Genomic DNA, 23,348 nt, shown 5'->3' with positions numbered 1-23,348 from the left:
TTCTGAAAGCAACAAACTTGTCTTGCATTATTCGGAATCGTACTGTCTTACAAAAGAGTAATCTTAATTCACTGCCCGTTGGGGTTGCCAACCTGATGTAATAGCCATTCCCCATATTTCAACAGATATGAGTGTGTGCGTAAACAAAAAAAGTAAACTCATGAATTGTAATAGACACGCTGGGTATGGCCGATTTGCCCCAAATAAAGTCTATTGTCAAAAACTGCCTCCGTAGAGCACCCACTGTACTTCAGAGGTAAAAATACCATGCGCTCGGGTCAGTAGATCACACGGAGCAAACCATTGCAGTGAGTGAGGCTGCCCTCGTAACAAATGTAATGAATTAAATACCCTGTAGGTCTTGTTAGACTTTTCTGATTTATCGGCTGTTCTGTCCATGTATTAGATTTGGACGAGACGTTCTATTGTAGTTAGTTCGATCAAGGGAGGCGTATGCCATCTGTATCTTATACTTTCTTTTCACAACCCGAAGTTGTTTTTTTGGGGCACGCACTCAATGACGGTGCTTTGTATGGCATTATTTCTGCGCCGGAATTAAATAAAATCAACTCTACAATGGTACGTTTTAAAGAAATGTGAAAGAGTGGTATTGATGCAGACTTGGTACAAGTTTGTGAATAAAAACTACGGAATGCGATGTAATAGAGTACTCACGACTTTTTGTCTGTCCGCGATTTGACAGAGTTATTGCTAGGTGATTACCGGAGACACTAACTACCGGTGGCGTTCATCTCACGCATGCGCAAATCACTACTCAGAGCGCTCGCCACTTACAATTTCGTCACAAGCGCGAAGACGGCGAAGGATCACACCGCAGAATCTCAGTCAAATTGTTTCATTTAAAGAGTTACATTAATGTGTAAAAACTTGCTAAATTGACTTTATTTTAGACAATCATCGACTTGAACCAAGCCTAGTGTTGACCTTGACATTGGCGGCCGGCTGAACTAAAGAGATATATAGACTACAACAGTACAACAGACGGTGGAGTATGGCTATAAACAACGATGAATCTTCAGTTGAGTTTGAGAAACGGATTTATGGAATTGCACAGTCGGGCTTCACAGCTCTCGGCATTGCAGCGGGATCTGCTTTGGGTCTATTCAACACCATGGCCACACTTGGAGAAGCCAAAACTTCCACTGAAATTGCAGATGCTGCGGGACTGAAAGAAAGGTTGGTTAAAAGTATTGAAAAAAACAACACTTCATTGTGCGGAAGGTCATTCTCCTCAAATGGCCTTCGCGTCAAAAACAACCGCTGTTTACTAGTTGACTTAGGTTGTCAAGTCTGGCTGCAGGCACTCGCTGTCTTCGATGGGTGTACACAATTTTTTCGCCTGATGTTGTGTATTGACAAAGGGGGACACTGATGATTTCTTTGCTCCATTCTTTTTACTTAAATGTCTCATTCGACCTCAACAGATATGTTTCGATTTAGAAGTTTTCAATGGGTAATAATAGAAAAGTAGGTAAAACTTTTGACAGACTCAAGGACGAACGGGACTAACTAAGGCAAAGCCAAGCCTCAGTGTATCGTAGTATTGAACAGCAACAATATAGAATAAAGGGCGAGACCCTGACCATTAAAAGTTAAGGGCAAAGGCGAGAGGAAGGGAAACTGGCGCAGGCTTGCCGAGCCCGTTAATTTTGGCTTTCCTCGAGCCCGCACCCGAAAACGTTAATGGTCGAGGTGGAGTCTGTTCTTTCCATTATGTTATCAATGAACCCGAGGAAATCGTAAAAACTTACGAAAATTTTCAACACGAAAGAAAACGGGAAAACTTATGACACAAATGTTGTATTCACTGAACAGTGTATAATGCAATACGCGACGAAGTGTCACGCACGCCGCTGTAAAAACTTTGCAAATCCGGAGTTAAAAGTCTCAACTTTGCCCACAAGTGCTCCATCTTATTTTGTGGTTGATTAAGATCTTTATACAAATCAAGTCTTCGCCAAGTACCCCCTCGGGATCACCAAGTTGCAGCAGTTCCATTCAGGCAGTCAACATGTGAAATAATTTTATAAAACTGTTAATGGCAACAATCAAGAATAGTGGCAGGGCGATCAACCACTCAGACATATCGAAACATATTCAGTAAATTATAGTGAAATCTTGTGTATACTAAGTGCGTGCCTGTTCAGTATAAATTACACGAAACTGACATCACGCTTTTGTCCTTCTTACACCTCGATTTCAGCCTTGATCTCTGTTGGTCGATTAATAGTACGGATGTTGCTTTGCGCGTTCTAGAATTCTGCTGGTAAACAAATGACGTCATTATGTATGTCAATCCGCGACGGGAAGCGGCCATCGTATTTATGAAAAACTGACACAAATGGCGATGAATATTTGATATCGCATGCATTTTTATCTCCTAAACAATGTTGAATATTATGTAAACTACATATTTATCATTCCATAAGGTATATGATAAAACCTTTACGGCCCTGATACGGCTTTTGCGGCCCTTGGTCGTACGGCGTACGGGCCCTCGCACGCTCGGGCCCTTCCGCCGTACGACCTCGGGCCGCAAAAGCCGTATCAGGGCCGTAAAGATTAGCATAAGATATGATAATATAGAAATAACGGGCGACGCGCTGACCATTAACGTTTATTTGTGGGCAAGGGCGAGAGGAAAGCCAAAAATTAACGGGCGAGGCTTGCCGAGCCCGCGCCCACAAATAAACGTTAATGGTCAGAGCGGAGTCTGTTATTTCCATTATATTATCAGCGAACCCAAGAAAACCGTCAAAATTTCCGAAAATTTCAGGAGCGAACGACAACTGGGCCCCAGAAACTGAGCAATACGCGACGCACTGTCACGCGCTATGAAAAATTGGCAATCCGGAAATGTTTCAGAAAAAAGTATCTCAACTTGACCTACAAGTGCTCCATTTTATTTTGTGATTGATTATGATTTACGTTTCAGCTATAAAGTTACGATACTTTGAGTTGTTAATCTTATTATTCATATTCACGGGCATGTAAACAAACCATTACTGTGTATTTGTGGTCAGTCACGTGGTTCAGCTCGACCAATCAAAATGCGACGGGCAGGGCATGGTAATATAACAGTAAATATAAATGACACAATAAAGGAGAAAACAGAAGAAATCTTTACAATACCAGTGCTAAGATGAAGGCACTGGTTGGGTAGTGTGGATCTTTATGTTAGAACTATCACAGTCAGAAATCATAAATAAAATGAATAGCAATGAGAAACAAGTGCTGAGAAGTAAAATCACCCGAAACCTCACAGGGACAGACACGTGACAACATAGTGAATATCTCACGATTAGATGTCCAGCACAGCTAATGGAGTGGACAAAGCGACAAACTTTGTAACTTTGTTCTTCTAACCTACCACCGTCTATTTTGATAAAATCGTGTTATATTTCTACATATGCCACCGGTGATGTAACCGGGACCTAAAATATTCTACTGTAATTTTCTAAGATTTCCTCTGTTCCCTATATGTTGTACCAACGATTTCTGACCAGATACGTCCGTGAGTGGCTTGGGGCAATGGCAGTTGCCAGGATAGTTGAAGCGAACCCAGAAAAAGATACGTTCTACCTGCCCGCTGATAGACGCAAGGCTCTGTGTACAACAGAAGGCGGGGGCGCATTGGCTGTATTGTGCGAGGGAAGTCCACGGTTATCTGAAGTTTATAAAGATGTCAAGGAATGCTTTAAGAAGGACGGACCAAGGGGTGAGTGGACTTAAACTTGACGTACAAACCAACAATGTTCATCGCCAGATGTCATGGGTCGATTACAATTGAGTCGAAATAAATAACACTTAAGTTAACAATAGCCATAAGATCTATTTGAAATTGAAGTTTGCAAAGAAGATCGACCGTGACGAACTCTCTGTCCTAAATAAAATTCAAAATTATGAACTTCAGTAATAACCTGGTACAAAATCGTGCGAACGCAAGGTGACGATTCAGCCATCTGTGTCTCTAAGTATATAAACCTATTCCACTTTGCATAGTATATATAACAATGTATCTATAGCACTGCGAATAATATTATGGCTTTTACCGACTTAAATCGTGCAATGCAGGATTTTGTGCTCATGTTTGCTAATCTCACCCAACAAAAATCGCTTCATGTTTCTCTTAAACTGCTGTATATAATTCACATTAAATATCGATCTACTGCAGCGTTACATAACCCCGTTGACCGGAGTTTATTCACCAGTACTGAGTCATTAACCATTCTGCACCCTGGCTTACCTTTAGGAAAGTTTAATCTTTCCGCACGACTCTAATTATTTCCGCTACAGGTGTCCCGCATTCGAAGTACACACTAGACCCTCTGTTCGGTGATGCAATGTCTTCAGTTCAACTTGGCGGGAAAGCGCCAAAATATCTCACAGCCAACGAGGAGATCAAGCGAATACTTGGTTAGTATCAAGAAAAGTTCCCTGCTCGAACATAACTTACATATTCCTAACCAGCTGATCATTTGCACAGAATATGAAGAGAATACAGGAAAATTTGTTTAAATATTTCGTTTATATCAGACCATATAATATATATATATCATAACCAGACGAGACGCAGAGATATCATTCTCCAATAGAACTATACGGGTTCCGCTTATGTACCTCCTATTCGCAATTTTCGTTAAAATAGTAGAATCGGCATAACTTGTAGTGGTGTCCTAATGCATTACAATATTGTAAAATTCATATTAAAAGAAATAACTAGTTTCGTGATGAAAACTTTGATTTCAAGAAAACGCACTTTCATTCCACTGACTTCGTATGCAACAGTTTGGGTATATGATGAATTCCGATTTCCACCGATAATTTTTTTGTCTTCTCTTAAAATTCAAAGTAAGGTAATGCGTAATGTATCTTTTTCCCTCAACTATGCTTTTGGTTTGACGTGCGCCTGAGTGGAGTTTAATAACGCGTAGTCATGCCTTTCTTGTAAATATCTGCACTGCACATACCGCATCTCACGACAAGCCAGTTCTGCACTACTATACACGCCGTTCTCAAGTAATGCAGGTCTATATGTTATATACACATGCAGAGGAGACCAGGCACCTTAACAGTCACAAGCACGGGAATCACGATAAGTGGACAGTTCATGCAAATATTGGAAAAGTGCTAGCTGCATCCGTAGCTAATAGAAATAGAACCAGAAGCCGGTACTTCAACGTGAGATATCGCTTTAAAAGTTTAGCATTCGCATATAATGAATCGAAATAGATACTCACCCATGCAACTAGCCCTTTTCCTTGATGTTTTGCCAACCCCTTAGAAATAATAAAACATGCTGTGCACACTTTGAATGTGTTTTTCTCTTGCGTTTTAGATACTGGTTGCAATTTGGATACAGGGTGCTTTGTCTCACTTTAAAAGTTATTTTTCTTGACTCAAGTGTTCGCTGTCTCGGCAACGCTCCCTACGGTGACCCTGGGAGTATGTAAAGAACGGTGTCAGTGTAAATAACGAGAAAGAGGAACGATTCCTTGCTTATGCGTTTAATGGAATAATCGCACTAAACTGTGTAAGGATATGGCCCATGTACCGCTTCCCGCCAGCATTCAAATAGAACGACCTTATGGACGTACAAAATAAAACGATTTATGTGTTAATATACTGCCCTACCAGCTGTAGTCTTCTGAGAGGCGAAATTGGATAACATTAACTTGCTAATGTTACCCCAGGCATGAAGGTCTTTCACTTCCCAAGTCGTCATTTGGAGCGCTTAACGAAGTCACCGCGTAAATGAAGTTCCCTTGATTTTTTTTATTTCACAGGTTTTACTTTGAACACAGAATTATTACAGCTTCACACAATTCTACGAATATCATCGATATGATGGGACAATGTTTCATTTTCAAATACAAGAGTTCAAAAATCACATTTTATCATTGTCAAGTTCAAAAATCACACATTATCATTGTCAAAATAGAGTGGCGAAATTTTGTAACTTGTGATGACGTAGATTTTTTTTCGGAATTATGCCGATATCTTTATCTTCGAACCCTACGTTAAATTACAAAGCGAATTTTTGTGATGATGGACGTTGTAGCGTTTCGGAATTGTGTCTTCTCTTTAGGCAAGAATGATTTTTTTTTGCAGAGAAGTGAAAACACTTTGGGTTATTGTTGTATAAACCTCTTTGTTTCGAATGCAGGTAATGCTGTCTGTGATTCGGATAGATGAAGGCAAATGTAGGATGTGGTATTATTTTACATTCGATTATCAATGTTGTTTATCCTTGTAACTGAATGAAATGTATAATACGCATGTATTATAGAAAATTTGTTTGAGCCCCATACAATGCCTACGCTAAATGATGCTTCAAGCAAGCACCATTTCTAGATTGTTCACAAACTTGTCATCCTAAAATAAGTCTAATTCAGTGTTTGAGAATAGAACAATCAAGTCAGAACTCGAACTGTCACAATTTCATCCGTATCAGTATCCTAAACTTTTATCTGACACTTTCCTCCTTACCCTGTGCTTTATCTTCTTGTTTGTCTAAATTATGTTTCTTTTTTCACTCTCCAGAGACATCGTCTGTTATCTGTGAAATAGGCTGCGGCAGCGGGTCTGCACTGTGTCTCTTGGCGCTTGAATTTCCACAGAAAGAGTTCCACGGGGTCGACTTGATGGAGGATTGCATTGCCAAGGCCAAATCTCGGGCAGCGTCCATGCAACTCTCGAACATCACTTTCCACCTTGGTGACGCAGTGAAGTCTGAAGAACGGGAGGATTGGAGATTGAAATTCGATCTTGTCTACTGCAGGGACCTGGTTCACAACTTACCCAGGCCGACCTATTTTTGAAAGGGGTTAAAGATATTCTCAAAGACGACGGTTATTTCGTTATGGTTGAGGTTGCATCACATAGCAAGCTTGCAGACAATATTGACACACCCATGACTTCATTTCTGTACACCATTAGTCTCTTCCGCTGTTTGCCGATGTCCCTCGCCGGCGACGGTGAAAGCATGGCACTTGGAGCGGTGTGGGGAAGAGAACGGGCGTTGGAAATGCTTACAGAAGCAGGTTTTGATTGCTTCAATACTCAAAGATTTGGTATTTATGATGAAGCATTTTACTGTAGAAAATTAAAATAAAAAATGGTCGGAGTTGAACCTTCTGGTGGTGTATATTATAGTCAAGAGAAATATTCACGGGTTTTCCTAATCATGTGATTTTTGCCGCACAATATTTCGGTCCTGAAAAATAACCCAAAAAACAAAACAAAAAACAAAACGACACAGCATAATTTTATGACGGTGAACACGTATGATGAGAAGTTGACGGTAGAATGTGAGTTCTGATCGAGAAGTTATAGAATAGCAAAAGGTAGATGCAACAAAATAATATGAATATCACTCGTCAATCATTAGAATGATACTTGTGCGTTGCTTGTGGCTGGCAACTTTTCATTTCAACTCGGCTTAATTTCAGCAACCCTTTGATCAATGGATAGTTAACCCTACTTTCAGAAGCAGGAAAAAGCCTGGATGTTTGAAAAGTACGAGTGCCTCAGAAAACATCATTCTGTTTTTGTTCGATATATTTTAGTGTCATCAAAGTTTAAATGGAAACACTTCTACCTAATAAAGGATATTTGGTTTGAAAATTGTAGTACTGGAATGGCTGTCTATCTTTTTAATACTAAGATGTTCGTCGAGTGTCTGATGCAGTCCAAATGACACCTATGCTTACACGACACAGGAACAGGAGATATTGGGTAATAACCGAGTTAACATATACCAATGCCAAGAATTTTACAAATGATAGGAAAAAACTTAAATTTTGAGGCTTTACTTTTATTCAGCCACGCGCATAAATATTCAAATATTCGTGTAAACAGGCTTCATTCATAAATAGTTCTATACGAAGAAATCAATGCAACGCGCGACAAATCCTCCATATCTCAATGAGCGCCCTGAGAAAAGACACACAGGTTCAACGGGTAAAACGTTTTATGGTGCATCATGTTATTACAATCGTTACTAATCGCAAACTTTCCCTCTGCTTTAAATCTCTCATGATTTCGATCGCCCTCCACGGTTGTAAGGAGCGGAGGGAGACTGCCATTTTTTTTGTTTACACTGAGAGCTGCCATGTCAACAGGTGTCGCGCGCACGACATCGCTGTCACGCCACGCGCTCACTACCTGTTCGGAGGTTGATCGTTTCTTGCGAAAGGTAGCATATTTGTCGCGCTTGCCATAAAAAAAATTACAAGAACTTTAACGAAAAAGCGGCACCTGACACTATTACAATATCCAACATATCATTCCCGTGTTTTGCTACTAGAAATACCCTTGTTCCGCAAAGCCATTCAAACTTTCATGTCGGCAAATTGCATCATAGGCGGAGAGCGGCAGCTACCTTGTTTGTTTACTTTATTGGGTAATTTGTTTCGCTAGTTCCAAACTTTGCACGGTGACCCCTGATTTTTATTGTTGCTTTGGTAAGAGAATGGTTGAAAGTTTCATTGAGGAGAGTTTGAGCAAAAAATTAGCGAAAATTAGCAAGTTCATCTTGATTTCACGCTTATGTTTTAGCGATGTGTCCGTCGAATTCGGCCGAAAATCACACGAAACGAGCGTTTTTGAAGCAAATTAAGTACCGGGTATGAATTTTGAGAATGATAGGGACTAATTTTCACAGTGAAATCGGACACGGAATGTGACATGGCGTGGCTTTTATAGCCATTCTGTTTCCAGACTTGAGGTGCTTCTCGCTTCTGTACACTCGTCTATGGGGCGAATAGTCCCAGAGCTGAATAGCCCACCAAACGACTGTGGTTCGTCTGACCGCGATGCGATGGAGTTATCACTCGGTGATTCTGGGAGAAACTTGCTGCCGGTCGCGTTCACTCCACGCATGCGCAAATCAACAACTCAGAATGCTCGCCTTTCACGAGCGTGAGAACGGCAAGAACCACACTGCGGAATCTCAGTCGCAATATTTTATTTAGAAGAGTAACACTGATGTGTTATTACTTGCTGAAATGACTTTATTTTAGACAATCACCTACTTGAACCAAGTCTAGTGTTGACTTTGCTGGCCTGCTGAACGAAAGAGATATAGACTGCACCAGACGGTGGAGTATGGCTGCCAACAACGACGAATCTGTAGTTGATCATGACTTCGAAAAACGTGTAAATGGAATTGCACAGTCGGGCTTTACAGCTCTTAGCATTGCAGCGGGATCTGCTTTGGGTCTATTCAACACCATGGCCACACTTGGAGAAGCCAAAACTTCCACTGAAATTGCTGATGCTGCTGGACTGAAAGAAAGGTTGGTTAAAAATAATACGAAGTGCACACTTCATTGTGTACTATGTAGAAGGTCATTCTCTTCAAAATGACCTTCGCGTAAAACATAAACCGTGGTTTACTAATTGACCTAGTTTGTCAAGCCTGGCTCCCTTCGGCGGGGTGTACATATTTTCGCCTTATGAAGTATATTTGACCAAAGGGACCATACTGATGAAATGTTGACTCCTGCAGCTCACGCCCCTGTCACAATATTATGACCTTTGACATCAACATATGACGCGCGTTACGCAATCGATTACCTAACGATATTGTCATGCAACTGAGCCACCAGTGAACGTGCGCATGTCCTCATGGTGGAATACTGAACGTCTAGTGTCGTCTGCGGCAAACTCTTTAGAGGATTATTTAACATCGAAGACGGTGGTGGTAGCAACAGCTTTTTCAGGTTTTAGAAGGGTCACAAGATGAGAGCTATGATAGTTTGAGCGATGAGGCCTCGGTCGGGGGAGGAGCAGGAGGTTCAATGTCGATCAACAACATCAACACCAGTGAAAACGAAGCGGACGAATTACAAGCAAATTCACAAGAACTACTTGAGGGTTACCGTTTTCTGCGTACGTTAGAATGTTCAGGAATATGCTTTGACGCATTAGGTAATTGAACGCATCAGATCAGTACGCAGCACAGTAATACATGACACAAAGAATTCAGAAGAAACATTTACAAAACCAGTGCTAAACACCGAGGCACCTACGTTTGGCAGTGTGAATCGTTTTTAGGACTCTCACATCAAAATTATTTAAATACAATAAACGATTGCAACAACAAAATGCTCAGACGAAGACACCCTAGCCCCTCCGAGATGGAAATGTATGATGGCGCCGTCCCCGGCCCTGTGACAACATACGTGCATATCTCACACCCAAATTTCCAGCAAAGCCAGTGAAATGCATGTAACTGAAGTTCTTTCAGGCCTACCACATTTGATAAAATGGTTTTCTAATTCTAGGTAGCCTAGCGGCGATGGAACAGAATATATATATAAACAGATTACTTCGAGTACAAAGTAATGAAATCTATTACTTAAGTTTCATGCATTCTGCAATCCTAAGAGAGAAGTGAAAGAACTACCAGCCCGAAACTCTAACATATATGATTGGGACGAATCATTCTATTTGTAGGTGGTGTTAAAATTCGATAAATAATATTTGTATTTGTGGCGACATTTTGAAACCAACTCAGAGCGTTTGTTTAATTGATAATGTGCAGCTTTTTTGATATACGAAGTTTACATCGTTTTTACATGTTAGAGTAGCTCAATGCTTTATGAATGATTGACCCTGAAATGTCGAAGACCTGGCCCTTATTTCTCAAATTCCATACAAATTTTGACAACTCGGTCTCCTTTTGTATCTCTTGTTACGGAACGATTTCATATGGTTAGTGTAGCGCGTCGTGAAGGTGTTATCAGTGGGGCCGATGTAAACCCTCTCTCTATTACAGTTATTTATAACACTCTGCTTTAGCATTGAGCACTGTAATTCCCACGAGGACATCTGTATACTTCGATATATATATATAATATATATATATATATATATATATATATATAATATATATATATATATATTTATATAAGTTTCTAATATGTCTTCGGTTCCCTCTATTTTGTATCAACAATTTCTGACCAGATATGTCCGCGAATGGCTTGGGGCAATGGCCGTTGCCAGGATCGTTGAAGTAGACTTAGAAAATGATACGTTCTACCTGCCCCCAGACAGACGCAAGGCTCTGTGTACAACACAAGGCGGGGGCGCATTGGCTGTATTGTGCGAGGGAATCCCTCGGTTATCTGAAGTTTACAAAGATGTCAAGGAATGCTTTAATAAGGACGGACCAAGGGGTAAGTTGTTCATTAAGTGGAATTAAGCTTCTAATACAAGCCAAGACTGTTCATCGAGAGATGTCACGTGTCGATTATAATTGAGTCGAAATACATGAAACTTGACTTAATAAGTTCGCGGTAGCATTTCTTGCATTCTGATATAGTGTTTAACTTCCTAAGTAGAGGATGTGCGACCATGCGAAAGAAGATCTACGAACCTTCCGTCTTCAATAGAATTTAAAATTACGAACTCCGGCTCATCTGCCGTAGAATCCTCAAAACCTCAGGGGTTAGTCAAGTTATTTGCAAGTTTAAAAAAGTGATCTACAATCATCCTAACTCAATACCAGTTTGCATAGTATCTCTAACATTGTTTCTATAGAACTGGATAATTGTATTGCTTTTGCCAAGGTATACAGTGCAGGATTCACTTTACTCATGTGCGCTAATCTTATCCGCCATTGATCGTTTCGTGCGTAAGGTCCACATTAAACATCGATCTACTGTCCATTATAGCCCCAAAATTCTTAGTTTATTCGTCGGTACTATGTCATTAACTGTTCTTCGCCCTAGCTTATCTTCTGGGAAAGTCTATTTCACCGCACGATTTCAATTATTTCCGTTACAGGTGTCCCGCATTCGAAATATACATTGGACCCTCCGTTTTGTGATGCAATGACGTCAATTCGACTTGGAGGGAAAGCGCCAAAATATCTCACAGATGACGAGGAGATCAAAATAATATTGGGTTAGTATCAGGAAAAGTTCTCCCGCAAATAATTTACTTAGTCTCAACCGATTGATCATTTGCAGAGATTATGGATAGAAAAGGAAAAATTGTAATTATCGGACCATATCCATGAGACCAGACGCAGAGGTATATCAGTCCCCACTAGAACTTCGTGGCTTCATTTCGAAGGACGGGTTATTTTCAATCCCCTCTTTTAAGCTCTCTGTGCACGGGCTGACATTCCCAATTCTCGTTAAAATGGTAGAACTGCCATATCTTGTCCAAGGGTTATAGTGGTATCCTGATACATTACTATTGTTAAACTAGTACTATTAGGGGAGTTAGTTACGTCTTGTAAACCTTGACGTGAACTTCAAGAAAACGCCATCATTTTTGTCTATACTGGCATACAAAACAGTTTAGGCATTTGATGAATTCCGATTTTCACCGATAAGTTTTTTGCGGCTGCTCTGAACATTCAGAGTCTGGTGATGCTGGATGATCCTTTGTGCGCACACTCATGCTTTTGGTTTGATTTGCATTTATGTGCACCAAAACGGGGTTGTTACGTGACGTCACGCATTTCCTGTAATTTTCTGCACCGCACCGTACACCGTATTGTACAAGCTAGTTCAGCACAACAAAGAGTGTTAACTGAACATTACATTGTTCTAAATAATACCTGTCTGTATTTTACACACGCACTGTAGACCAAACACTTCACAGTCATAAGCACGAGAATCATGATAACTGGATAGTCTATGCAAATGTGGGAAAGTACTACGCTATAATCGGCTGGCTTGGTGAACTTCGCTTGCTAAAAAGACCGTTGAGGGCGCATCACCGTATGGTTGAGGATAAAGCTGCATTCATATGATGATCTTGTAATCAAACAGCTAATTATTTGTTTTTTCACACAAGACGCATTGTAATTTAATGCATTCACAGTTATGTAGATTTGTTTTATTTGTGACAATGTTGAAATAAATTTATCTTTTCAAAAAAAAAAAAAAAAAAAAAAAAAAAAAAGGCTGCATAGTGGACAAGGGTCTGAGAGAGAAAGAGTCTAAAATGCCTCTTTTCCGCAAGTCGTCGTTCAGAAAGCTTAATGAAGTCGCCGAGTGCACGGGGTTGCCATGATACTTTAAATTCATAAAGTTACTTTGAACACAAAATATTATAGCTTGACACATTTCTACTAATATCATTTATATGATGGGATTATATTCATTAAAAACACAAGTGGAAAAATCACTTGTCATTATTATCGAAATCATTGTTCAGAGTGTTGAAATTTGCAGCTTGTGATGACGTTGCCTTATTCCAAATGATGCCAATATCTTTCTTCCAACTAAATTAGAAAATGAATTTGAGTTGTGATGACTTTATCGCGTTTTGGAATTCTGTTCCTCTTTTCAGGCAACGATGCTGTTTCATTGCAGGAAGAGTGCACGAATTTCTGTTGATTGTTGCATCAAGCTTTTTGTTTCGAATGTAAACAATATTCTGTTATTTGAATAGATGTAGGCAAACATAGGATGTCCTATTTTACATTCAATGTAGTTATACTTTGGGGCAGAATGAAATGTATTATGCGCAAGTATTACAGAAAATTTGTGTGAGTCCCCATTCAATGCCTATCTGCGGTGGTGCATCAAGCATTTATCAGTTCTAGACTGTTGACGAATTTGTTATCCGTAAATTTGTAAAATCAGTGTTTGCGAATACAACCATCAAGTTACAACTGGAACTGTCATTACTTACCCGTATACGTACATTGAAATCCTGGCTTTTTACACAATTGCATCCTTTATCACAGATTTTTCTCCTTGCCTTGGGTATCATTTTCTTGTTTGTCTAAACTATGCTTTTGTTTACATTCTCCAGAGACATCGTCTGTTATCTGTGAAATAGGCTGCGGCAGCGGGTCTGCACTGTGTCTTTTGGCGCGTGATTTTCCACAGAAAGAGTTCCACGGTGTCGACTTGATGGAGGATTGCATTGCTAAGGCTAAATCTCGGGCAGCGTCCATGCAACTCTCGAACATCACCTTCCACCTTGGTGACGCAGTGAAGTCTGAAGAACGGGAGGATTGGAGATTGAAGTTCGATCTTGTCTACTGCAGGGACCTGGTTCATGACTTATCCAGGCCTGACCTATTTTTGAAAGGGGTTAAAGATATTCTCAAAGATATCGGTTATTTCGTTATGGTTGAAGTTGCATCACATAGCAAGCTTGCTGACAATATTGATACACCAAAGACTTCATTTCTGTACACATCTAGTCTTTTCCGCTGTTTACCGATGTCCCTCGCCGGCGACGGTGAAAGCATGACACTTGGAGCGCTGTGGGGACGAGAAAGAGCGTTGGAAATGCTTGCAGAAGCAAGCTTTGATTGCTTCCACACTCAAAGATTTGGTATTTATGATGAAGCGTTTTATTGCAGAAAATTAAAGTAAAAAGGTCGCAGTGGAACCTTATGGTTGTCTACATTAGTGAAGAGAAATATCCATGAGCTTTCGTAATTTCGTAATGTCACAAGATCGTTTAACATTTCGTGACGTGACGTAAATTACAAGTGGTGCATAGACAAGTTAGATTGGGCTTTGGCACAGACAAACATTTTTAATGAAGGTGAACACCACATGATGAAAAGTTTACTTACAGTACAGCAGGGTCTATGTTTTTGAACAATCTGTTCTGAGTCCAGGATTTAGCCAGGTGGCTTTGATTGCTAACGTCTTTGGCATGTGAGTTACGGTAGGTTGTTAGCTCCTATGGAGAAGTTATAGAATATCACAGCGTTGCATACAGAAAAACTCCACGCAAGCAAATCAAGCCTTAACAAGCGAACATAATTCCTCTCAAAATGCAGACATAGTCTGAGCCATCGAGCTTAACTTTTCTGGTTCTCCAAGATCGTAAGTTCATGATATTTTGAAAGCCACGACACCTCCTAGAAGAAGCATTCCCTTCATAAATATATATGGCAATATTAGTACTATGGCTGTCAGGTGCTAGCGCGGTGAAGCCCCCTAGCTTGTCGATGGCAGACTTCCTATGGCGCTGGGACAGCGCGAGACAATGATTGACAAGTTAACGTGACCGAATCCGTATGTCTGATTTTTTAAAGATGGTATTCGGTGTATCAGAATTTCAACTTTATCGGATTTATGAATGAAAGTATCCAGTAAATATTTGCATATCAATTGGGCGATGGACGATTTTACTCATTAAATGAAAGTAACCCCAGGAAATAAAACCCAGATCGCAACAATATTTTTGCAATCCTAGATTATAATTTTGATCCATTCACATCCAACGAAAAGTAAGAAGACTGTTCATGTTAAAAATATATAATCCCATGGAATATTTCTCAGTTTGACGTCATCGTATACTCGTGTTTTTCGCGGAGACGCACAACTACACTTCGGTTCGAAGTGGTACGGATCTGCAAATATCACGCGTATACGATGACGTCAAACAGAAAAATTTAATGGGATTTTATATATATATATATATATATATATATATATATATATATATATTATATATATATATATATATATATATATATACCGCAGAAAGCGTTTTTTTCAGTTTAGAAGGCGTATGACTTATTCGATTAATATGAAATAGATATTCAATTAAAAAAATAATTATCTGTATAACCTGGATGAAGTAAGCATCCGTCATTACCGTGTCCACTAGAGTTCGTCGAGCTCACAACGCCTTCCTCCGGCAACTTCAATGCTGATCCCTTTCATGTCATCTGCTGTAGCACGTATGCACAGTTGTTCATCCTGGCAGCAAGATCCAAGAGGTACGGCCCTCTATGGTAGCTCCACTGTATGTCTCTGTCAGGTAGAACTGACCAAACTGTTCTTGCTGCGTTTGCTGGAAGCTAAGGACGCAGGTGACAATACTGTAGCGCTCGTGAGCGGAATACAGACTGAACTGTCGAAAGAAAAGTACGTGGTGTGTTAAGTGTATGCACACCACGTACTTTTCTTTCGACCGTTCAGTCTGTATTCCGCTCACGAGCGCTACAGTATTGTCACCTACGTCCTAATTAGCTTCCAGCAAACGCAGCAAGAACAGTCCAAGTTCCAGCAGCGAGGGGTGCAGCGAGAGGAGATTAAGTGATTAAGTGATTGTGTTATATTGTATGCTTCAGTGGTTACATGTTAATTTTTAGGAAGCCCTCTTGAAGTCTGATTCTCTAGAGTGCACCCGTACCTAAATCGGAGACCGAGCGTTCCCCCTGTACTGATGACACAGAGAATCTCCCATGGTGCTTAGCAATTAAACTTAAGAATCATGGCGGAAAGAAACAGTCAGCACGAAGCAGACTTTGAGGAACGTTTAAATGGCGTGGCCCAATCAGGTTGCACTGCTCTCAGCGTAGCCATAGGATCTGCTACGGGTCTGTTCAATACGATGGCGGCACTTGGTGAGGCCAAAACGTCCAAGGAAATTGCAGATGCGGCCGGACTAAAAGAAAGGTCGGTATCGAGCAGATGAATGTGACTTTTTGTGCACATTTCATTGGCAGTTTTCAGCGTGATTTCAAATGTACAATAATTTTTGGTGCCATTCGTCGTGTTTTCTGATTTATGAGTCGAAACTAGGACTTCGGTAAAATAGCGCAAGTTACCTGCTGTGAAAAGAGTAAATCTGATTCTTGAACGATGAAAAACAGGATGTCAGGTAATGGCTGTCAAAATAGAAATACAGTATTAACTACTTAACCTTGAACACTTTGCAAGAACGCCTGAGGCCTGCATGCACAAAGGCGGTCAGTTTATATCTAGGTCACAGGTGCTTAAAGCATTGCTTGGATCCCTTGGATCCCTTCATGTATAAGCGGGCAGTGTATGAGTTCCACGAGGGAGTTAGTAATGGTTTAAAGAAATGTCACAACAGAAATGCCAATTAATATAACCCCTTCAAGGTAGAAGCATTACCAGGTCAATGAGACATTTATTGGACAATAAATTGGACCATTCTGAACCATCAACAGTAAGTAGTTTTTCAGGTACCTGGGATGGGTAAACATACCCCAGAAGTATGTCACGTCAATCAGATTTGGTCCAAAAATAACTGCAAATGAACAATGCAACTTAATGCAACACCAAATTAAGTCATAGTTTCACTACTGTTTCTCCAAAACATATCCAGGTCCATTACAAACAATTTTGAAAGAGGTTATCAGTTCACATTCTGCATGATGTTCCTCTGAAGGAAGATTGTAAATTACACAAAGTTCTCGAAATACAGTAAAATTAAGCTGCTGGGAAACAAGCAAAGTCTGGGTTTTTTTAAAATACCTTCTTGGGGCTATCACTGGTACTGTACTTGAAACTAACAAGCAATTGGGTCAGTATATCATACGGAGCAAACCATTGCCATGAGTGAGGCTGTCCCAAATACAAATTTAATTCATACCCTGTAAGACTTGTTAAACATTTTGTGATTGGGCGTCTATTCTGGCCGACGTGTGAGATTTGAAGAAGACCTTCTATTTAGTTTGTCACTTGCAGAGAGGCGTATGCCATCCGTAAATCAGAGTTTTCAATACCCTTTTTGATTGCAAAAGTATTTTTATCACAAGCCCTCAACGATAGGGCTTCAACAACATTATATGTACTCCTGTACACTGTGACTGGGCTGTCACATTTGAAAGAGGTGTGTACGAGTGATGTTGATTTTGCTAGCCTACAGCAGACTTAAAGCCCAGAATTATGGCGGCCAACAACGATGCATCTGCAGTTGACTTCGAAAAACGTGTAAATGACATTGCACAATCGGGCTTCACAGATTTCAGCATAGAAGATCTACTGGGGATCTGTTCAACACAATTGCCTCACTTGGAGAAGCATGCTTCATTGTGCAGTAGGTCGTACCCTTCAAATGACCTTCGTGTACAAGTCAACCGCGGTTTATCAGTTGACCTAGTTTGTTAAGTTTGGCTAAATAGACTCCCTTCGTTGGGAGGTACACGTTCCGGCCATATATAGTATTTTGACCAAATATCTATTGATTAAGTGTTGACTTCTTAGCCCCGTTTTGTATGCTTTATCGTGACATTTGACCTCAAGATATACGGTTTGGTTTAGACATTTTAAATCGGTAAGGGACTGGTCAGTTTCTTCAGCCTGGGGGGGGGGGCGGTGGATTCATGGGGGGGGGTCACCCTGTTTTTGACTTTGGTGATAGGGGGGGTCACCATGTTTTTGAAATGCCCAATAGGGGGGTCAGTGTGTTTTTGAATTTTGACACGGGCTCATCATTGCCTAAAATGCTAGTGTCAGCCACAAAATTCATCATTCAGTTGTATTTTCGGCGCGCCCTTCGGGCGCGTAACTTTAATAATCAGTCATATTTTTCAGCACGCCCTACTTTAACATATCAAGCATACATACATCAGAGATATCTGTATGTTCAATATTTTTCAGCGTGCTCTTCAAGCTCATTACTTTAATATATCATACATCTTTCAGCATGCCCTTCAGGTGCATGACTTTAATATACAAGGCATATATATCAGAGATATCAGGATGTTTCATATTTTTTGGCGCGCCCTTCGGGCGCCATACTTTAATAAATCAGAGATATCTTGATGTTTGCTAAGTGAAAGTGTACCATTATGAAATCTGCATTTCATATGAAAAGGATGACAAATTCCTGATACTTTTCTGTTCTCTCTGTGAGAATTCAGTATGAGAAAGCAACATGCACAAATATTTCACAATATATATTTGATACAGTGACTTATTTTAGAGATAGAAAAATGACAAGATATCTTTCCTTCTCATTGATGCAATTATTTTCCTTTGTTTCATAGGTTTTCTGTAGAAAGATGCTTTTTTATGAACAAAATAACAGTTAAAAAAGGCAGTTTTTGTCATTATTAGCTGTGCTTTTATGGTTCAACGTTACACAAGAAAAGGTCCTCTCAGACACTGTACACATCGGATTTGGCTAAAAAAGCTCTCTATGGCTCCTCAGTAGATTTAATTGGATGGTTTGCAAGTCTTAACACCCATCAAAGTTTTTGATTCACTGCTTTTTCCTCTTTGATATTAATGATTGACATCCATTTCTGTACAACAGTTCAGGACATCTGGTTAAGCAGAGAAAGTGTGAAATACATTCACAGCTCATTCAAAATACAGCTCATTCAAAATGTACTGTATTTAAACTTTAAGATTGACACTTTGAAATTCCTGTCTTACAACTGACATGTCAACAATTTCACTAAAACATAGAATGACTATTTAAAATATAAATATATGTAAAATGTAAAATATATATATATATATATATATATATATATATATATATATATATATATATATATATATATATATATATATAATTTATGTCCATCTTTTGTTTTACCTTTGTCGCGCCCGGGGGGGGGGGGTCACCCTGTTTTCAAAATTTGGAATAGGGGGGGTCACCCTGTTTTCAAAATTTGGAATAGGGGGGTCAGCCACTTTTTGACGTCGGCAAAAAATAATCCACCGCCCCCCCCCCCAGGCCGAAGAAACTGACCAGTCCCTAATATCAGATCCCTCTCACCATTCAGAGAAACCAGATATGAACTGAAAATGCTACGTGTTTTAGTATATATTCCAGTTTTCTGTGTAGTTAAACTTTTGCAACACGAACACGTTTGCCACATGAAAGCGTTATGATCGACATCATGAACAATATTCAACACAAATTTGGATTTGCTGTGTTGTGTAACTGAGAGCATGTAGCTGATTAAATGAAAACAAGACTACATTCAACCCTATTCTGTTAATGTTGTAAAATCGCTGATATACTTCGATTAAAACAACGGCTTGGCCAATTAAGTTCTGCAGCCTGAAAGATTTTGATTGCAGATATCTATCAGATCAACATATGTACAAGTATCAACAAATTTGGTGTAGGAATTTCGGAGTAATATCACTAATGACAAAAGTGTATTAAATATGCAAATGAGGAGATAATTGACATGTCACTCACGGTATCATCATAATGTTCTGAGATTGTCATCGGTGAAAAGTTTCATGAAATTTTGTGCAGTATTCCTTGATATATGTCGACACTGTCATTAATGTCTCCATAGGAAACCATTATATGAAAAAAATGATATTTCATAACTTCATTAATATGCAAGCCACACTGACCAAAATCTAATCAGTTCTTGTCATTAGCATCTGAATTGAATAGGTTTTTGTTATATCGTGTAAACAGACAGACAGACACACACACCACTCACACAGTCAGACAGACAGACAGACAGACAGACATCGGTATAGTACCGGTAGAGTGAGCATTGATAGTTTAACTGCCCAGAGTACATCTATACCATACTTGGCTGAGTGCCTCTTGGAATATGCAGGACCATTCACACTGTAAACACACGGAATATTCTTGGAAAACTCCTATGACATTGTTCGAGAAGTTGTGCGGCAACAAACAATAAATCATGCCAACATGAGGGCCTGTTGCCATTTGCTATGGCAAGTATGACGTCACCAGTTCATGTCAGTAGCATCAGTCCTCTCAACCGTTGCCCATCTAGCTCTTAATAACTCTCCGATATATATGCTCCTTCTAACACAACGGCATATAGAAACCACATTTAGCAAACTGATATTTCGTTTTAGTCAGGGAAAGCAAATGAGGGTAAATATAGCCGCCGTAAAGTCATTCAACATAATTGTGGAATTTGCTCTCCGAACTATGACTTTAAACTCCAATTTTGACGCGTAGGGGTGGGTAGGGGCGGTATACATTGTGCTGTCGATTTAGGTCTCCCAGACCCATTTACGTTTTGATTTGGCCTTTTTGTCGATGCAATGATGCAGATGGTAATTAATCTTATATGAAATATTTAAAAAAATAATTTAAATCATCATGGGATTTCAAACCACGCTGCCCGATTGTCTTACTGTAACAGAATATGCTTAATGTAGAGTATTCGAGTGGCAAAAAGGGGATTAGCGGGGAAAGTGGCGTCAAGCAAACAAGCTGATTGTCTCCTACGAATATGACGTCAAAACAAACCCAATAATCCAAATCGTACAAGGTAATAAAATAACCAGGTCGCATAAAAAATGCAATTTCAGGAGGGACCACCTTGAACCTCGAATATAAGTAACGTGGTGATACCAGGTGTCCAGAATGTGTATGCATACCCTGCCTGCATGGTACACCCTGAAAGAATGGCCAAAAAGTGTCAACATCAATAGTAACCCATTGAAGCTACTGATTCAATTTATTACTGAAAGTTGAAATGCTGTCACGTATAACTTGTGTTACAGATTTTCGTATTTGGAAACTATGTCTCCTTATCTACTATAGAACTTCTTAAGCGATTTTGCAAGACTTGCCTCACTAACTTTATTGCCATGATGTATGTCTGAAGATTTGTATGAAAATTAGTGTATGAACAGAATCAACATGACAACAACCAGAGTAAACAGAACAGTGCACCATGTAAAACAGACAAGATAATCTCCTCATTGACGGTTCCTACACAAATATATTTTTTAATGATTTAAAGATAAGAATGCCGGGCAGCAGTTAGGGCATTCTAGATAATTCTAAATATAATTATAGATATCCCATCGGTGATGCAAATTAATCTAATACTTTCTATTAGAATTCTCTAATATTTTCTCTGTTCCCTCTATTTTGTGGCTACAATTGTTGACCAGATACGTCCGCGAGTGGCTTGGAGCAATGACCGTTGCCAAGATAGTTGAAGCAGACTTTGAAAGAGATACGTTCTACCTGCCCCCTGACAGACACAGAGCCCTCTGTACAACAGAAAGCGGGGGCGCATTGGCTGTATTGTGCGAAGGAATCGCCTGGTTTTCCGAAGTGTATAAAGATATCAAGGAATGCTTTAAGAAGGACGGACCAAGGGGTGAGTTGTTCATTAAGTGGACTTAAGCTTCAAATACAAACCAAGACTGTTCATCGAGAGATGTCACGTTTCGATTATAATTGAGTCGAAATACATGAAACTCGAGTTAACATTCCCGGTGATAATCTGTTACAGAATCCTCCGAACTTCAGGGACTGATTAAGCTATCTGTATGTATATAAACGTATGCCAATGTGCATAATATTTCTTTCATTGTATCTTATCGCATGATTTTAATTATTTCCGTTATAGGTGTCCCTTATTCAAAATATACACTGGACACTGCGTTTAATGATGATTTATCCATAATTCGACTTCAAGGGAAAGCGCCAAAATATCTCACAGATGACGAGGAGATCAAAAGAATACTTGGTTAGTATCACCACTGAGTCTTCGGTCGTCGTACGAGTATGATACCAAAGATCAACTAGAGTAGTGGCCTGTGGATGACAAATAAGAATCTTTATTTCCTTTACAAAGATGCTCGCAGAAGAGCCCGCTCATGATAAAAGGCTGCCATACCAAAACTGTTATCCAACTTTATGCTCTCATTGCTTAATTATAATTGCATATTCGAAACAACCCATAGCAATAATTCAAGGTAAAACTTAATCGTACAAACAACTCTAAAAACAATCAGCGGGCAATAATTTACATAATTTAATAAGTGATAGTATTCTTTTTAAAAACTCGTAAATTAATTAACCATTAGCAAAAAACAGCAGATATTTTTAGAAATTTCTACCCTGAAACTTCTAGCTTGTTTATGCTGGCAACAGCTCGATGACTTTGTGGATGCTCCGACAATTAAGCGTATGTCTAGATTGTATGTAGATTATCGCTGGCACTTAAGTGCTAATTTGCCATCAAACGTTGAGTTTGTGTCTCAGTTGCTGTTTCCCTTTAACATATAACTTTTACCATCAACTTTGTTTTGTTTGCCACTGTTTTCTAATTAACCTACAACCGTTGGAATTCATAATGTCGGCTTACGTAAAATGTATGGAACTTTGTATCAGTTTTGACAAAGTTTTCTTAGAAGCAAAATTCCTCCATAACATAAGTATCAGGAAACGTTCTCTCTCAGAAAATTTACATTGTCTTAACCGGTTGATCAGTTGCACATATTATGGACAGAATATAGGAAAAATTCTGTAAATATAATGTTTATATCAGACCATATATTACATATGAAACAAAGTGCAGAGATATCATTCTTCAGTATAACTTCGCGGGTTCATTTTGAAGTATGGGTTATTTCCGAATCCTCTCTTTTAGGCGGCTTTTGCAGCCCCTATTCGCAACTTTCATTGAAAGAGTAGAACTAGCAAACCTGTTCTCCAAGGTTATAGTGGCATCCTAATAAATACTTTCGTTAAATTTGTGTTGAAAATCTTGATTTCAAGTAAACGCACTTACATTCTACCGACATACGAAACAATTTAGGTATGTGATGTATTCCGATTTTCACCGATACGTTTTTGGCTTCTCACAAAATTCA

The 23,348-nt window shown here is 39.5% G+C and overlaps 3 protein-coding genes across 3 annotated transcripts; all 3 read left to right on the top strand.

Moving 5' to 3' along the window:
* Positions 1-759: 759 nt before the first annotated feature.
* LOC139134485 (S-adenosylmethionine-dependent methyltransferase Rv2258c-like) lies at positions 760-7,651 on the top strand. Its single transcript, XM_070701347.1, has 4 exons — positions 760-1,197; positions 3,528-3,739; positions 4,318-4,437; positions 6,565-7,651. The coding sequence occupies exons 1-4, from the start codon at positions 1,013-1,015 to the stop codon at positions 6,840-6,842; spliced, it is 795 nt and encodes a 264-aa protein (XP_070557448.1). The 5' UTR covers positions 760-1,012; the 3' UTR covers positions 6,843-7,651.
* Positions 7,652-8,913: 1,262 nt separating this feature from the next.
* LOC139134474 (S-adenosylmethionine-dependent methyltransferase Rv2258c-like) lies at positions 8,914-15,582 on the top strand. Its single transcript, XM_070701337.1, has 4 exons — positions 8,914-9,320; positions 10,993-11,204; positions 11,815-11,934; positions 13,804-15,582. The coding sequence occupies exons 1-4, from the start codon at positions 9,130-9,132 to the stop codon at positions 14,373-14,375; spliced, it is 1,095 nt and encodes a 364-aa protein (XP_070557438.1). The 5' UTR covers positions 8,914-9,129; the 3' UTR covers positions 14,376-15,582.
* Positions 15,583-16,236: 654 nt separating this feature from the next.
* Positions 16,237-21,873, top strand: LOC139143852 (S-adenosylmethionine-dependent methyltransferase Rv2258c-like). The gene is made up of 2 exons (XM_070714437.1): positions 16,237-16,421; positions 21,636-21,873. The coding sequence occupies exons 1-2, from the start codon at positions 16,237-16,239 to the stop codon at positions 21,871-21,873; spliced, it is 423 nt and encodes a 140-aa protein (XP_070570538.1).
* Positions 21,874-23,348: the final 1,475 nt, after the last annotated feature.

Source organism: Ptychodera flava, chromosome 1 (assembly GCF_041260155.1).
Source record: "Ptychodera flava strain L36383 chromosome 1, AS_Pfla_20210202, whole genome shotgun sequence".
Taxonomy (NCBI): Eukaryota; Metazoa; Hemichordata; class Enteropneusta; family Ptychoderidae; genus Ptychodera; species Ptychodera flava.
Note: the sequence above shows the minus strand (reverse complement) of the source record. Positions and strands in the feature narration are given on the sequence as shown.

Bases quoted from the DNA above. Each gene is read 5' to 3' on its own strand.
- LOC139134485 (XM_070701347.1), top strand. From the start codon at position 1,013: ATGGCTATAAACAACGATGAATCTTCAGTTGAGTTTGAGAAACGGATT. The intron at 1,198-3,527 runs GTTGGTTAAAAG...ATTTCTGACCAG, and splicing joins GCTGCGGGACTGAAAGAAAG to ATACGTCCGTGAGTGGCTTG. The intron at 3,740-4,317 runs GTGAGTGGACTT...TTTCCGCTACAG, and splicing joins TAAGAAGGACGGACCAAGGG to GTGTCCCGCATTCGAAGTAC.
- LOC139134474 (XM_070701337.1), top strand. From the start codon at position 9,130: ATGGCTGCCAACAACGACGAATCTGTAGTTGATCATGACTTCGAAAAA. The intron at 9,321-10,992 runs GTTGGTTAAAAA...ATTTCTGACCAG, and splicing joins GCTGCTGGACTGAAAGAAAG to ATATGTCCGCGAATGGCTTG. The intron at 11,935-13,803 runs GTTAGTATCAGG...TACATTCTCCAG, and splicing joins GGAGATCAAAATAATATTGG to AGACATCGTCTGTTATCTGT.
- LOC139143852 (XM_070714437.1), top strand. From the start codon at position 16,237: ATGGCGGAAAGAAACAGTCAGCACGAAGCAGACTTTGAGGAACGTTTA. The intron at 16,422-21,635 runs GTCGGTATCGAG...ATTGTTGACCAG, and splicing joins GCGGCCGGACTAAAAGAAAG to ATACGTCCGCGAGTGGCTTG.